Raw genomic sequence first — 15,575 nt, 5'->3', positions numbered from 1 at the left:
ACTTAGTAACTATTAAGAGCCGACCCCGGCTATCCCCTTGGCTCTCTCACTCGTCTACTCGGAGCGGGGGATCAGCCAACACCGTTCCGCGACGAGGAGAGAGACCCTCTTCCAGCCGCTCCTTACCCTGGCCCCCAACGATGACCTCGCCCCTGTCACGGGGTCCCCCTTAAGAACCCCTTTGGGTGGCTCCTCCCCCCAGCTCGGCACCGCCCACCTTCTCGCAAGTCATCCTTGGCCCCACATGACTCTCAACCCATTCGCACCTCCTTCCGCTCACCCCCTCATGGGATACCCACAATACTCCTCATCATGTGTATGGGAAGCAGTAGTTTAGTGGTTAGCGCGCTGCACCACGAACCCGGCGACTCGAGTTCGATTCCCGCTCACGGCCAATACCAGTGACGATTATCTGAACCGGTCCTGGGCCTCCCCTATGTCGACTCATTCTCAAATGAGTACCCGTGTAAACATCGTCACTGGGGAGACAAAGGCGGACGGGCGTGGTGCTGGCCACCCACCCACCCTCTCGTGTGCTGTGCCGGCCTTCATAGGGGCTCGCTAACAGCACTTGCCCCAACAAGTCTGTTAAGGCTACACGGCGGATCTTTGTCTTGTTAAGCAATGCCTACACAGGTGGGGTTCACGGGACAGACTCGAGTGCAGCCGTGGTCGAATAGAGACGGATGAAGGCTAAGCCAAGCTCAGCAGGTCACATTCCGCAATCGACAAAGCCACCGCCGTGTGGCTGATCGCAAACGCACGCGAAATAAGCAAATGCACAATCAGTGAACATTAAAAAGGGAACTTGGAGGCTTAGAAGCAACGAGGTTGAAGGCAGCGGCAGGCGCGGGTTCCGCGCTTGGGGGGAGGGAAATTATGACTCAAGTCCATTTGTGACTCACTTCGTCATTGGAATTCCCGCACATTTTTCATCACTTAAAACGAAACTCTGATGCGGCAACGTGGGCATCCTTTGCATCGTTCACATTGCCCTGCTCGTATCTCGCAAACAGAGTACGGAACATGCGCTGAGATACGCGCGAGTTGAAAGTGTGAGTGCGACTCACGCTTTGACAGCAGCCCTCACCACTGTGGGCAGGCGGTACTTTACACAAACCACCTGTAGTACAGGGTAGAATGCAGTCTGTATGCGAGTCGGTGGGTTTCTGAGCGAGTCGGTGGGTCTCTGTGTGAGTATATGGGTCTTTGTGCGTATCTGTGGGTCTCTGTGCATATCTATGGGTCTCTGTGCGTGTCTATTGATCTTTGTGCGTGTCTGTGGGCCTCTGTCCGTGTCTATGGGTCTCTGTGCGAGTCTCTACGTGAGCTCGTGTCCACTGCACGCGTTCTCTGAGGGCACGAGGGGGATTGAGTGACCGGAAGTCAACGGTTAGAATGTACAACATAGACCCCCATTTATAGATGCTGCTCAATTCCTACCCACACGAAATCAGACGAAGAAGTGTTCTTCCGCTTTTCTTGGAAAAAAAATCAAAGATCATCATCATCATTAGCCACGATCAATCCACTGCTATTTGAAGGCTTCCGCTAGCCATCATCACCACTACCACCACCATCTCTCATGGCCCGAGCGATGTGGCGGTACAGCGACTGTGAGCATCGAGTGACGTCGGCTAGCATCTAGATAAAGTAATGACGTTACTTTCGTTACATTCACACATTACCGTATAAAATATATGTTGGTTTTTTGGGGGTGGGGATACAATATTTTAAGATTCACATGTTTTAAATGGACACCATCCATTACACAGCGTATTACATTCGTGTGCAATGCCGGCTGGTGTAGCGTTCGTCTGTAGAGCACTCATATATATGTTGTATGTGTGTCGAACTTCTTTCGCACCGTACGTAGCCAACCGTGCTAATCGGAGGTAAGGGGGGCAAAGGACAACAACCTAAAAAACACAACGCAGCTCTAAAGAAACGCGTTTTCAATCTAGATGATTAAGGATGCATAGCTCCCAGTGGCTTCCTGACATCGGAAGGAAGAGCGTTCCAGACGGCCGCAGAAGGGCGTCTGAAAGCGCCACGCGATGACGCGGTGACTGCCATCTTTTCTTCGATGGTCAGCAGCCAAAAGTCGCTGCCGCCGCTGCTGCTGTCAGAACGACCGGAATCCGCCTGACGGTTTTAATGCCCCTTGATGATACCAGCAGAGGAATGGTGTTAGGTGCCTGTGGCGATGGTAACAGTTGGCCAGACCCTGCTAGGTCAGCATCAGGAGAGCGAGCCCTACTAGCGGCTCATCGGATTCCTCTAGTCTACACGAAGATGCTGAAGCGTCGACATTGACGGCATCTTCGAAGGTGGATATCTTCGTAATCGGCGTGGCTGTTTGAAAATGTTTTAACAGCCCGATTAAAATGTTTTTATTTTTTCTCAAATTGACGAAGTCAGGCATGGCTCCCAGCTCAAACGAGCAGATGGGGATGGCACCCATCGATTGTCGATGACTCCGAAGGCAGCGACAGAAATCAACGATCCATAATAAAGGTTTTTGGGTTAGATCACCTACATATAAACGTACATGCCAATTCGTTACTTGTGCAGTGAGCGACTTCCGACACGTGTCTTAGTAGAAGGCTTCTTATTTATTAAGAGCACACAGGGCGATACACTTCGTAACGCGGCTACACCCAGGCTGCTCGAAACACGCAGCCCCTCTCCGCTGGCTGGTTGATGAGCAAAGCGACGAAGACGGAGCGGGTCTTGCAGAAGAACAGCCACGTGGTCGAAGACGAAAATGGCGGCAAGCAGCGAAGCAACCAGGACCCAGACCCCACGCTAACAGCCCCGAAGCTCGGGTTCGGTGCTCCTGGCGTGGCCAAGCTCCCTCTCTGGCCACGCCCCCTTTATAGAACCTACTAGACCAGGCATGTCGAAAGTCCGGCCCGTGGGCCAATCACAGCCCGCGGGCAGATTTCATACGGCCCGCAGCTTCGGTCTTATAACGTGTTATTTATGGCTCGCTAGCTCTGTCAGAATAAATACATCATAAAACTCATGGAAATTTAAGGTATTCTATACAGTTTGTTCAATGTTATCTGACTGAATGAAAGGCAGAATTGCGTTTTTAGAGTTGTTCCCGTCTGCCTGAGTGGCTTATATTTGGTTACATTGTCATTTGAAAAATAAAAGTAATTGTGACAATGAAAATTGTTTTACAACGGTGTGTATTTCCACGTAACTTTTGTGGTTTAAACAATGTCAAAAGGAACTATTGGCCCCCGGGCATCTTCACTTTATCAAATGTGGCCCTCTTTGCAAAAAGTTTGGACTAGACCCTTCGAAATGGTTCCCGGAGCTTCTCGACTGACACCGCCCTTAACCTTGACCCCAGATACGCCCCTTCATAATCAGGCATTATGTAATGCAGCTATTAACCGTAATGACCCTTACAGGCCGGCAAGTGTCACCCTGTCATTACACTAGTACAGCACACCGGTGTGTTGGAGAGTTACACCACAACATTTATCATGCGAGTACAACGTTTAGCCAAGGAAGCTAAGTGTGCTCCGCATCGTCATAGAAACATCTCAAAGTTAGTAAGCGACAGTGCATTAGCAGAGCAAAGACAAATGGCCCCCGTATAGCCTGAACAGACTGTTGGGGAAAGTGCTGTTAGCGATCACGAAGGAGTGGGTGGCCAACACCACACCTGGTCGCCTTTGAGTCTGAGTCGACCTAGGGGAGGCCCATGACCGGTTCAGATAATTGTCACGGGTTTTGCCCGTGAGCTGGATTCGAACTCGGGTGGCCTGGGTTCGCAGCGCAGCGAACTATCCGACAAAGGCCCCCGTATAGCCTCTACAGACTGTTGAGGCAAGTGCTCTTCACGAACAACTATGAAGGATGGCAAAGTACACGAGCGGTTGGGTGGCGAACACGACGCCCGACCGCCTTTGTCTCTCCAGTGGCGTTGCTTACACACCGCACCAGGTACCAGAGGTGTGGACTCGAGTCATGTGACTTGGACTCGAGTCAGACTCGAGTCATGAATTTGATGACTTGCGACTCGACTTGGACTTGCATAACAATGACTTTGTCCCACCTATGAGATGTGGACTCGAGTCATGTGACTTGGACTCGAGTCAGACTCGAGTCATGAATTTGATGACTTGCGACTCGACTTGGACTTGCATAACAATGACTTTGTCCCACCTCTGCCAGGTACTCATTTGAGGGTGAGTCGACCTACACTGCCATAGACTCGCGGCTTAGCAGGGCACTCGCTGTCGGATCTGTCAACGCAGCAGGGAGCGCAGTGGGCCATCTTAGTCCAAATCCCAAATGTGGAAAATAACCACAAGTGCATTCGTTCTAAAATTGCAATCCACTGTAATTATGATCTCTTCCTCGTTTGCCTGGCAGCGTGATACAGTGCACGCGTATGCTGATTGTGAAGAAAATGCATCCTTGAGTCGAATATCCATTAGGAGAATAAAGGCATGGATACAATTGGACGGTAAATGAATTAAATGTTAGCAGCTCAGTCCATACTGTATACATTTGTTAAGTAGTTGTTGCTGTTGTAGACGGAGGTACTCGGAGACGGAGGTGAGTTAGGGGCTTCCGCCAGGGTTTATTAACAGGTATCACTATAAGGGTTCCCTCTTCACCCCTTCCACTATCCCCGTTCCTCCAGTGACCCCGCTTACGTCACGGGGTCTCCCTTAAATACCCTAGGAGGCGAGACGTCACGTGCACTGCCCGGCGCGTGCGACCCCACGTCCCGTGATGTCACCGCACCGGACAGCGCACGCGACGCCACCACTCTCCTCTACTCCTCTACACATTGTACATTACTCATACATTCGTAGATACGGGATGCTATGTTCATATCTTGTGGAATTGTGATTGTAATTGCAAAGTTCACTTCCAGCGGGGATGGACCTTGGAGCTCAAGTCACAATGAACGTAAACACTGTTTGAGCGTTATATACTCCTTCGTGAATGATCGCTTAATTCGCCTAATGCGTTTGATAATGTAGGAAAACAACAAATCAATAAGCAGGAATGTTTATTTCCTCTAAAAGTACAATTTAAATCCAAGCAGCATTTGTTAAAGCAAATGTAAATCATGCACTGTAATAAACGGCTCATAGTTCTATATTTATTTACTATTGTTTTTATTTTACCAGGTAAGCCCCGCTGAGCTAAATAGCTCTTTTAGAGAAGCGACCTGGTCACAATTTATAGCTCAATAAAGTGGCTTAACATGTGGACATTTAAAGGTGCTAAATATTCTAAACGCACGTTGATTCTGAACGTGGAGAGAAAACCCGGAGGACCCTAAGAGAAAAAACCACACTACCATGGGGAGAACGTGCAAACTAAAAATATACAGCAGGTGTCAGGGTCGGAATCAAATCCACGACCTCCTGCATACCAGGCGAGGTAATTAACATCTCGCCACCGCAGCGCCCCCCGATCAGCGAGGTTATGGCTATACGTTTTAGTAGGCACACAAGAATACATCAACTCATCTTTAAAAAATTATTGTCGAGTATTGTGCTCACCGTAATGCATCAAATGCTGCGCGTACAAACATGTCGCGGTGTGTAGGATTTTTATATGGCACTGTTACATTTCGGCTATGGAGGATGTGGCATTTAGGCAAGTGAAGTGAATGACCACGTGAAGACGAATGATAATAACGAGACGAATGAAATGTCAAAAGCCAGACAAAAAATAATTGACACTTAGATTGAATCGCAAGCTTGAAACGTGACCGATTAATTTGACCGTGGGCAGGAGTCGAATCTGCACAGAGACGTGCAGCAATGCCATGGGGGCCATGCAGTAAAGTACAGGAGCATTGTATAACATGTCTTCACGACTTCATGACTCACTTGGTTGATTCTCAGATAGCTATGAATATGGAATGTTGTAAAAGTTTGGCCGTTTTACTTTCAGCCGTGAAATTTTAACGGCAAAAAAACTTCTCTATCTGCTACGCTACGTTGTGTTTTAAACATACGAATAAAATTGGTTATACTCTTTGAATCTTTCGGTAAAGTCAAGTAGAAGGAAAAAAATAAAATCATAATAGAATACGACGTTTCGATTGCAACACAAGCAACCATCATCAGGTACAAATGAATGAGAAAACAAACATAGTAAACTTGGAAATATAATGCGATACAACACAGAGAGTCGGCCAACACAAGTCAACACTCCACCTGGTTGATTACGTTGTCTTTCTGTGTGCCTATGTGTGTGTCTCTCTCTGTGTCTCTCTCTGTGTGTCTCTCTCTGTTTGTCTCTGTGTGAGTCTCTCTTTGCTTGTGTGTCTGTCTGTGTATCTCCGTGTCTATGTTTTGTCTTTCAATTTTAACAATCTTTGGAAGAACGTAATTAACCAGGTCGGGTGTTGACTGTTATGTTAGCCGACTATCTGTGTTGTATTGCATTATATTTCCAAGTTTACTATATTTGTTTTCTCATTCATTTGTACCTGATGATGTTTGCTTGTGTTGCAATCGAAACGTGGTATTCTATTATTATTTAACTTAATTTCTTTCTACGTGACTTTACCGAAAGAACCAAAGAGTAATTCCTGCAGTCACGAAAGCTTCGAATCTAGTTTACATTGCTTATCCTGAATAGAAAATGCCACCCTTCTCTTCCTGTGCTGTAAATATTCCATAACCATGCAGCTGAACGTGGTCCATTTTATGACACTCACTTTAAAGCGCAAGACATTAAAGAGCAGTTTGACACGTCGTCGGCTGTCGCGACCGATATAAATCCATGAGGTTTTTTTTTTTTGGGGGGGGGGGTTAAATCGCGTAAATATAAATGCGTCCTTAAATCCGCCACCACCCGGCACAGCCAATTCGTCAGGTCTGTCACGTAAACAAAACATGACGATTCGTTACTAGTTCAGCACACCGCTTTGTGTGTAAACTCACAACATCGACAATTCGTGCACCCGTGACGTTTCGCCGGTAATGAAAACGTGCAGTGTCATCAGGCGGCATCCAGAGTTGTGACGGGCGAGCGTCGCTTTTTTTTCGATACTGCAATGTTGCAGTGGAGCTAAAACAGATCAGTGCATTATCACCCTGTTTAACATCACGCTCATATCGAGGTAGTATGCAAATAATAATAATAAATAAATTCCTGCGGTAACCCTTGATAGACGTCCATAATAGGAGGTCTTTTGGGTTAGATCGCGTAATATATATAAATGTGTCGTTAGAACCCGCCACCACCCGACACAGCCGGCTAGTAAGGGTTGTCACGTAAACACTGCCATTGATAGACGTCTTGTTGAATAAAAGTCGCTGCTTTATTTTACATTTACCAGACCCGGAACGTGCCATTGTTAAGGGAATATGTTTCCCAGAGTGGGGGCCCGCCACGCGAGACGTTGACACTGCAGGAGGCATCGTAGACTGTGCTTGTTTGTTGTTGTTGTTGTTGTTGCTTGGCCCACATGTTCGACAGATGAAACGTATAGCTCACTGATCCCGAGATCTGTGGACATTCCTCGTTCCTATGGCGGGGGTTGAGTCTGCCCGCAGGACATGGGCACCATGAACGTCAGCAACCCGTGGAGTTGTTGCGGTTCGCTCATGGTGGAGTTTTGCTTTCTGACTTTAACCCAGAAATTACCCGGGAGTGGGAGTGCTGACAGCTGCGTGACTCGTGCGGTTATTCCACAATCAATTATACAAAAAAAACCCACTGTGATTAAACACTTCTAACTCATTACATTTACCGTGACAAGCAAAAAAATGCCGTGGGTAATTAAGGGTATCGTTATCCCACGTGAATTAGACTCGCTGTTTATTCACTCTACGCTTGTATCCAGACGTTTACAAGCTAAGGCCTAAGTAAATGAAAATGTTTCGACAATACTATAATGGAAAAGCTACAGTATACGGATATTTCATAAATAAAGTACAAAAAAATATATATGTGTACAGAATATACACAGTGATATTAAACATGTAATGTTATTCAGTGGCATTATTAATTGTATTTTTAAAAATCAAGCCATATAGCTACATAAATTGTACTTTCATCATCTCAGATTATTGATGACTAGAAATGGATCAATAACTTCATAAAAAAGAGGCTGCACAAGTTGGATGGCAAGACGAATATGAGAAAGACAAAACTAAGTTTTGCACAGCATATTTGCTCAGTGAAATTAAAGATATCTGTTGGAGCGACACAACTGGCAGGCACGTTGGAGTATTGCGACACAACTGGCAGGCACGTCGGAGAATTGCGTATGATCTCGGGCGTGGACTCGGGTTAAGATGATATTAGGAAGGGAATGACATCAGGTGGGAGGGCTTTTTGGAAACTGAACTTGTTCATACATGGTGAAGAGCAACGTACGGTACCAATGTGCGCCTAGGGATAAAGGGGTGGTTTTAATCAGGGTACGTTGCCTACTTTTCACATATGGACCATGAACGTGAGTGGCGAGGGGCATGCGAATGGTGAGTAAAACGAGGGGCAGGTTCGTGTCGCGCGAACGCAACTCCATCCTGTCCGTAGGATCGGCTGCCCTCTAGTGTATTGGATCAAGAGGCGTTGGGTGCTGGTGGTGAGATCGAACTCGAGCAGTCGATTGACTCGAAGCCACAACTATTCATGGGTTTATAAAATGATGAACCACTTTGTGAGAAGATAACGTCGGTGTCCTATTACAGTGAATATGTCTGTGCGCTGTGTTTGCAGGATGTAAATACTGCACCATCATAGACATCGACCATTGTTTCATACAAAATTAACTGCAATAATACTTAGTCGGGAATTAAAATGTTTTTTTCTCTCTCTCTCATTACTGCCCTACATATTGTATTCGTGAAGTAATTACTCTAAATAAATTGACGCTAAATATGATTAAATTGTATGTCGACGAATATACCAATACTACTATTCATTTTCAGTTTTTACTTAGAAGATTAACACCGACCGACATCAAAATGCCACCTGTAAAACTTGCATTCATTTTAGCATTAAAATGTAAAACATGTTAAATATGATAAACAATTGATACGATGCACACAACTACTCTACCGTAAGTACATCACAATACAGTAGTGGCACGATACTTTAAAGATTATGGGTAGGGAGTGATCTCACCATGAAGATGTTTCTTTAATCGTTTTATTTTTATCTCTGGCAGTTGCGAGAGCCGATCATTAGACCTTTGAATCCCATCTTGGCGAGGTATTTATTTACCCACATTTGTTTAAATGTTGAGTCTAAATTCCAACCACCATAATGAATGTTTCTTTTTTGTAATGACATGCCCTTTTTGGAAATGTCAGAGCAGTGACTAATTCCAGGTTTTGCCCAAGCTACAAACAAGAAAGGTAGGAAATGTACTTGCACATAGAGCATTTTAAATACTGTACGTATATATACTCTTTGAGTCTTTCGGTAAAGTCACGTAGGTATAAAATAACATAAATTAAATCACGACGTTTCGGGCGCAACACAAGTGTCCGTCATCAGGTGGGACAACCACAGCAAAGAACAATTGCTGACTGCTGACTGTACGTATGCAAACAACAATTCACTCCACGGACTGCAACCCACTCTCGTTGATGTGAAAAAGAGCTTCATAGCACATCGGATTCCTCCATGTCTATATTCCCGGGGGGGGGGGGGGGGAATATTTAGGGAGAATATTTACCGATAGGCCGCCAGTGCTGTAGCCGGTAGGTATCCAGTGGCAGTGGCTGGTGACAGCTGCTTTTCTGTGTTCAACCTGGGACGTTTATGAGTCACAATATTTAAAACACGTCTTAATGCACAGTGTATGAGTCAAGTGGTTGGTCGAAAGTAATGCCGTTGGATAAAGTGGGGCAAACAATATGCCAGAAACAAACGTTGAAAAAGCTTCGATTGACACAGGATTTACTGGGTTTTTATTCACGTGACCATGTATTTTGTTTTATACACAGCGCCTTTGATTTAAAAATCACAAAGTGCTGTCCATGTGAACATGTCAACACTCCGTTATTTTTTTCCCCTATCAAGTGTTATATACAGTGTGCTTCAAAAAAATGTGAACACTTCCGAGAATTTGCAACAATACCACGAGAAATGTGCCACCGCGCTCTGGAGACCACCGGAGAAGATTCCATGCATGTGTTGATAATGATGGCGAACAAGTAGAGACTCTTTGACTTTTTAAAGCGATTAACATGACATTTGTTGTCATGCTACAGTGTATTAGCCGTTCTTTTTCCATTAAAAACGATAGTCCCATATAAGTGTTAACACTTTTGTAAGCACCCTGTATAAGACAATAACAATTGGGTAAACAGGATGGCGTGGATGCACAACTCTCCTGACCGATAAGCCTAAACTGAGGCCTCAATCTTTACAAAGAGTGAAGTCACGCAGCGAAACTCATTTTCTATTGCTTGCGGTGAGAACTTTTGCTGGATTCTTCAACAAGTGTCATTACTCAAATCCGCTTTGGATAAGACTTAGGTGCTGGATTGGATGTACTTGAGTTTTTAATTATTAACTGCGGGTTCGCAGCGTTCCACGTGGATTCTAGGCAGAAGAAAAATCACGATTGCTTCTTTATCTTGAAATAATGTTGAAGGCAATTTGAATTATATTCTTGGTTCTTAATACAAACAATATTGTTTAATATTTGTAATATTTTATTATTTCCCTTATACGTGACTTTACCGAAAGAACCAAGAATATAATAACAGTAACGTTGTGCTTTTATTTCCGTATATACGCAGCCGTTTACTGCTAGCAACTTTAGTTAAGTTTTGATGGATATAGTTATCTGTAATTGGCATAGATACTCTGTCTTGTGTAAGTGAATTATTTGTGCTGGGGCTTATTTTTATTTTACCAGGTAAGGCCCACTCAGCTACACAGCTCTTTTTTCAGAAGCGACCTGGCCATCACAAATGGTAGCTCAACGAAGTGGTTTATCACGGCAAATGCGAACTTGTGTAAGCAGAACTCAGTTCTGTATCCGCATATTTGTATAAATACAACATGTTTCAGCCTGGCTTACCAGACCAATGTTACCCGGCAGCATTTGTTCTGGCACACAAACTCTGGACCGGTTTCAACCTTCTGGGTCTCATCAGCAGTAAGGATTGTGATTGCTGTCAACTTCAACTCATCAGAATCTGAATATTTGTTGAAACTTGAGGATTCCGATGAGTTATAAAGCTCTTTTTCACAGATGTCCAGCAAGGACGGGTCAGAACTTGACAATATCAAACAATAAAAAAACACGATAAGAGTGCAAAGTATAGGGAAGGTAAACAAATCACTGAAGATAAATACGTAAATACGTAAAATCGATATGCAAATAAAATGTTTATAATAGCCCACTGAGCTATTAACTTAATTTTTCAGAAGCGGCCTGGCCACACATTAAAGCTCAGCAAAGCTGCTTATCATGTGGAAATGTATAGCAGCAAAATAATCGATATAATCTAAACGCATGTTTATAAATGTGAAGGGACCAAGAGAAAAAAAGAGAGACAGAGACATGCAAACTCCAAATATGCAACAGGCGATCGAACCCACGACCTCCTGCATAGCAGGCGTGGGAGTTAACATCTCACCACCGCCTAATTATTCACTTGAACTCATTGCACTGTGACTTGGTCATACGAGCTGAAGTACCCTTTGAATTGCCTTCCCTCTTTAGTTTGGTCGGCTGCCCCTGGTTCTGTTTTTGGTTCCTGCTTTCCATGCATCGTGCATCGGGATCCTTGGATGGAATGCCGCGTGAAACATTTTAATTGTCATTATGAGCAGAGGCAGTTTCCGCGAGTGACGTATCGAGCTTGCAGGCTTCGCGAGCAAGTGGGGAAGCTTCTCGTCGCTGCAAGAAGCTGACTGACGACGACGGCTGTTTGCGAACTAAGTGGGGACAAGTCTGAGGAGTCCGTGACGTCACAACGCGGGCGGTGACGTCACAACGCGTGCGGTGACGTTCCCGCGCTCGCTTTTTTTCGACGTTCCGCCTCTCCACCCCCCCAGCGCGCCCCGCGCCAACTTGACCACTCGTAGCGGGCCCATTGCTCGAAACGTCGCGCGCGCGTGAGGCCCACCGCGTGTCGTGTCGTGTGCCAGTCGTTGACGAATGTTCCGAGTTATTTTGTTGTTGTTGTTGTGAACTCATCTTCCCGTCTTGACGCGTGCGCCAATAACGCTTTCCCCTTTTTAAAAGGAATTGTAGACAATATATACTGTACGTATTACACAACTACATGTACTTATTTAGAAATAGAAACTTAGGCAACGTTTCGCGCAATGGCCCTGAAATCCCCCCCCCTCGGCTCAGCCCGCTGCTATTGGCCAGTTCTCGTAACCCCCCGCCCCCCCGCCCCTCCCCCTTTCCCCAGAAGCCCCGCCCACCATCACTCGGCCCCGCCCTCTCTGCGTGGCCCCGCCCCCCTCCCCCTCTTTCGATGCTCCAGGCGCCACCACGATGGCGGAGGGCGGCTCTCCGGACGTGGAGGCGCAAAAGAACGAGATCGCGACTCTCATCAAGACCCCGCTCAAGAAGGGCGACACCTGGTGAGGAGGCGGGAGGCGGCGGCGAGAGAGGGAAACGGGGACGCGGCGGCGGCGGCTGTTGTCGCTGACCCCGCGGACAGAGCGCCGTGGTTTGCGCTGTGTGTGCTGGCCGAGTGTGTGAGCGTGTGTGTGGTGTGTGTGTATGTAGTGTGTGTGTGTAGTGTGTCTATGTGTGTGTGTAGTGTGTATGTGTGTGTGTAGTGTGTATGTAGTGTGTATGAGTGTGTGTATGTATGTGTGTAGTGTGTGTAGTGTGTGTATGTAGTGTGTGTGTAGTGTGTGTATATGTGTGTGTATGTAGTGTGTTTGTATGTGTGTGTGAGCGTGTGTGTATGTATGTGTGTGTAGTGTGTGCGTATGTGTGTGCGTGTGTGTATATGTGTGTGTAGTGTGTGTATGTATATGTGTGCGTGTGTAGTGTGTGTGCGTGTGTATGTGTGTGTATGAGCGTGTATGTGTGTATGTATGTGTGTGTCATCCCGAGCGTATTGTGTCGCCCCGTATTTGGAGGCACATCCTCCTCCACCTCCCAACAACAACGACGGTAACGAAGAGAAAGAAAGCGGAGCGACCAACGGCGGATACAATGTGCAGCAAGTTGACATCGCATAGGAAGGGAGTGGGGGGGGGCACATCTCAGTCGGTCAACCCCCATGGCCCCGTGACCCCCCTCCCGTCAAACAGGCGAGAAGTGCACCTAGCCTGGCACGGACGCCGCGGTGCCGCCACCGCTACTTGACCCGGCGATTGTGAGGTTCTCTTCCCATTGTCGTGGTCGGGGTGGTGGTGGTGAGTAGGGTGAGGGGGGTGGTGGTGGTGAGTGGCGCGTTCCGCTGGGGTGAGGGGGGTGGTGGCGGTGGTGAGGGGGGTGGTGGTGATGGTGAGGGGGGTGGTGGTGATGGTGAGGGGGGTGGTGGTGATGGTGAGGGGGGTGGTGGTGATGGTGAGTGGCGCGTTCCGCTGGGGTGAGGGGGGTGGTGGCGGTGAGTGGGGTGAGGGGGTGGTGGTGGTGAGGGGGGTGGTGGTGACATCTCCGGCCGTGTCGATGCGATGTGGTGACGGGATCGCCCTGGTCGCTCTCTCGCTCCGGTGCTGTAGGGGCACTCGCTGTCTGTTGTGTGGTCCCGTCTCGCTGTGCCACGGTCTCACTGTGCTACTGTATCGCTACTGTCTCACTGTGCTACTGTATTGCTACTGTATCGCTGTGCTACTGTCTCACTGTGCTACTGTATCGCTACTGTCTCACTGTGCTACTGTCTAACTGTGCTACTGTATTGCTACTGTCTCACTGGTACTGTATCTGCACTGTCTCACTGTGCTACTGTATCGCTACTGTCTCACTGTGCTACTGTCTCACTGTACCACTGTATGTGGTGCCATGCCACTAATAGCAATGTGCTGTGGATCAGCATCGCACTGTACCGCAATACGGTACAGCATTGTAGTACAGTACCGCACTAGAAAATATCCGTTATGTGTGTGCCCCCATGCCATAATACACACACACAGCTGTAGTCCGTAGCCCCCTTTTGCCTTGCCACGCCAATGTTTACCTTTTTTAGAACCCCCCACCCCATCACGTTCGTCAATAATACCGGTTTTAAAAGGGAGAAATATAAAGTCGACGTTCCGGACGATCGCCCTCCTCCATTGCGCACACACACAGACACACACGAGCCAGCATGAATTGAATAAAGTCGCAATTTGTTTTCGGTGCTAACAAAGTCTGGGGGGGAGGGGGGGGGGAGTGCTTCGGAGTCTGCCCCATCGGCAGAGTCGAAATCAAATGCCGGAGCATTCCCCGGCGCACGCGTTGATTGTTGGCAAGAGAGCGCACCGCGTTTCGAGCAGGCGGCACGCGTGCGCCCGCTTGTCCCGCCGCCGCCGTTGTTGTTACCGTGTCAAAGATGGGGTGGCTGGGTGGGGTGGAAGGGATTGGCGGTGTTCATCCCTCCAAGCAAAGTGCGGCTCTTCCACAGTAGCAACGCTTCGGGCGATGGGTCACAACAACGGTAACCGAAGTGGCACTTGACATTTCAGGGTTGGAGCTGCGGCACAACTGCTTCGAGCTGTGGAGGCAGTTGATGATGGGCGTGAGTTCTGTATCTCCACAAGTATTCATGAAGCTGTATGCACGCTGCATATATCTAACCTATATAATTCATTTTTTGTCTATCTGTCTGTCTATCTGTCTGTCCGTCCGTCCGTCTGCGTACGCTCCCTTGCGGGGGATGTAACTCTCGGACCGTGGGGTTCGGCGAGATTAAATTTTGCAGGTGGGCACGCCCCCGGCCCCGCGGTAAACTTAGATATTTCCGATTTTTCGTCTCTAAACTTTAAATCGGACCGATTATCGATTTTGTGCGATTTCGCATTATTTATTTATTTACCGCTTTATTTATTTATTTACTATTGCCGACCGGCGCGGACCACGGCGGTTGCCTCTGGCAACGGGTAGCGACGCATTCGCTGCGGGGTGGACGCCATTTTTAATTCCCGTTATAAATATGCGCACGCATTAACACGCGACTCTGAGGTAAATTCATCAAAGTTTCACGTCCTCTTCATTCCCACCCCACCCCAATGTGTGCAGTTACTATTATAGGGTCGGTAGATAATAAAATTATAGCGATTAGACAGTATTATTGTAGCGCGGGGGGGGGGGGGTTAACAGCCCCAGCACCCAGCCTCAGCCGGATGGGCAATCTAGGCGAGGCCGGAGGCTCTGCACGGTACTAGGCCTCGACACGCAACTCTGTCAGGCGACGACTTTGTGGTATAAACTCGATATACCCAGCGTTGCCCGGGGGAAAAATACATTTAAAATCTTCTGAAAACTTTAAAACATAACATACCAATGAAAATACAACTGTGTAATTAAAATTCTAAACCCGACCACGCCAAGAATCGATTTTCTGAATCGCGAAAAGGAATCGACGGTTGTAGATTAATTTAGAATCGCCTTATTTCCGTTTAATATAAGTTGGTTATAGAGTTGATATAAACTG

The 15,575-nt window shown here is 47.2% G+C and overlaps 1 protein-coding gene across 2 annotated transcripts in view; it reads left to right on the top strand.

The window, feature by feature from the left end:
- Positions 1-12,440: 12,440 nt before the first annotated feature.
- The window catches only part of LOC144729278 (ubiquitin carboxyl-terminal hydrolase 15-like), a 67,517-nt gene continuing 64,382 nt past the window's right edge, over positions 12,441-15,575 (top strand). For both annotated transcript variants that reach the window (XM_078609426.1, XM_078609425.1), the window contains exon 1: positions 12,441-12,567. In XM_078609426.1, the coding sequence (XP_078465552.1) occupies positions 12,479-12,567 (89 nt within the window). In that variant the 5' untranslated portion in view covers positions 12,441-12,478. The remainder of the gene's footprint in view (positions 12,568-15,575) is intronic.

This window comes from Lampetra planeri, chromosome 32 (assembly GCF_965212315.1).
Source record: "Lampetra planeri chromosome 32, kcLamPlan1.2.h2, whole genome shotgun sequence".
Lineage (NCBI taxonomy): Eukaryota > Metazoa > Chordata > Hyperoartia > Petromyzontiformes > Petromyzontidae > Lampetra > Lampetra planeri.
The sequence above is the reverse complement of the archived record's forward strand: the minus strand, read 5'-3'. Positions and strand labels throughout refer to the sequence as shown.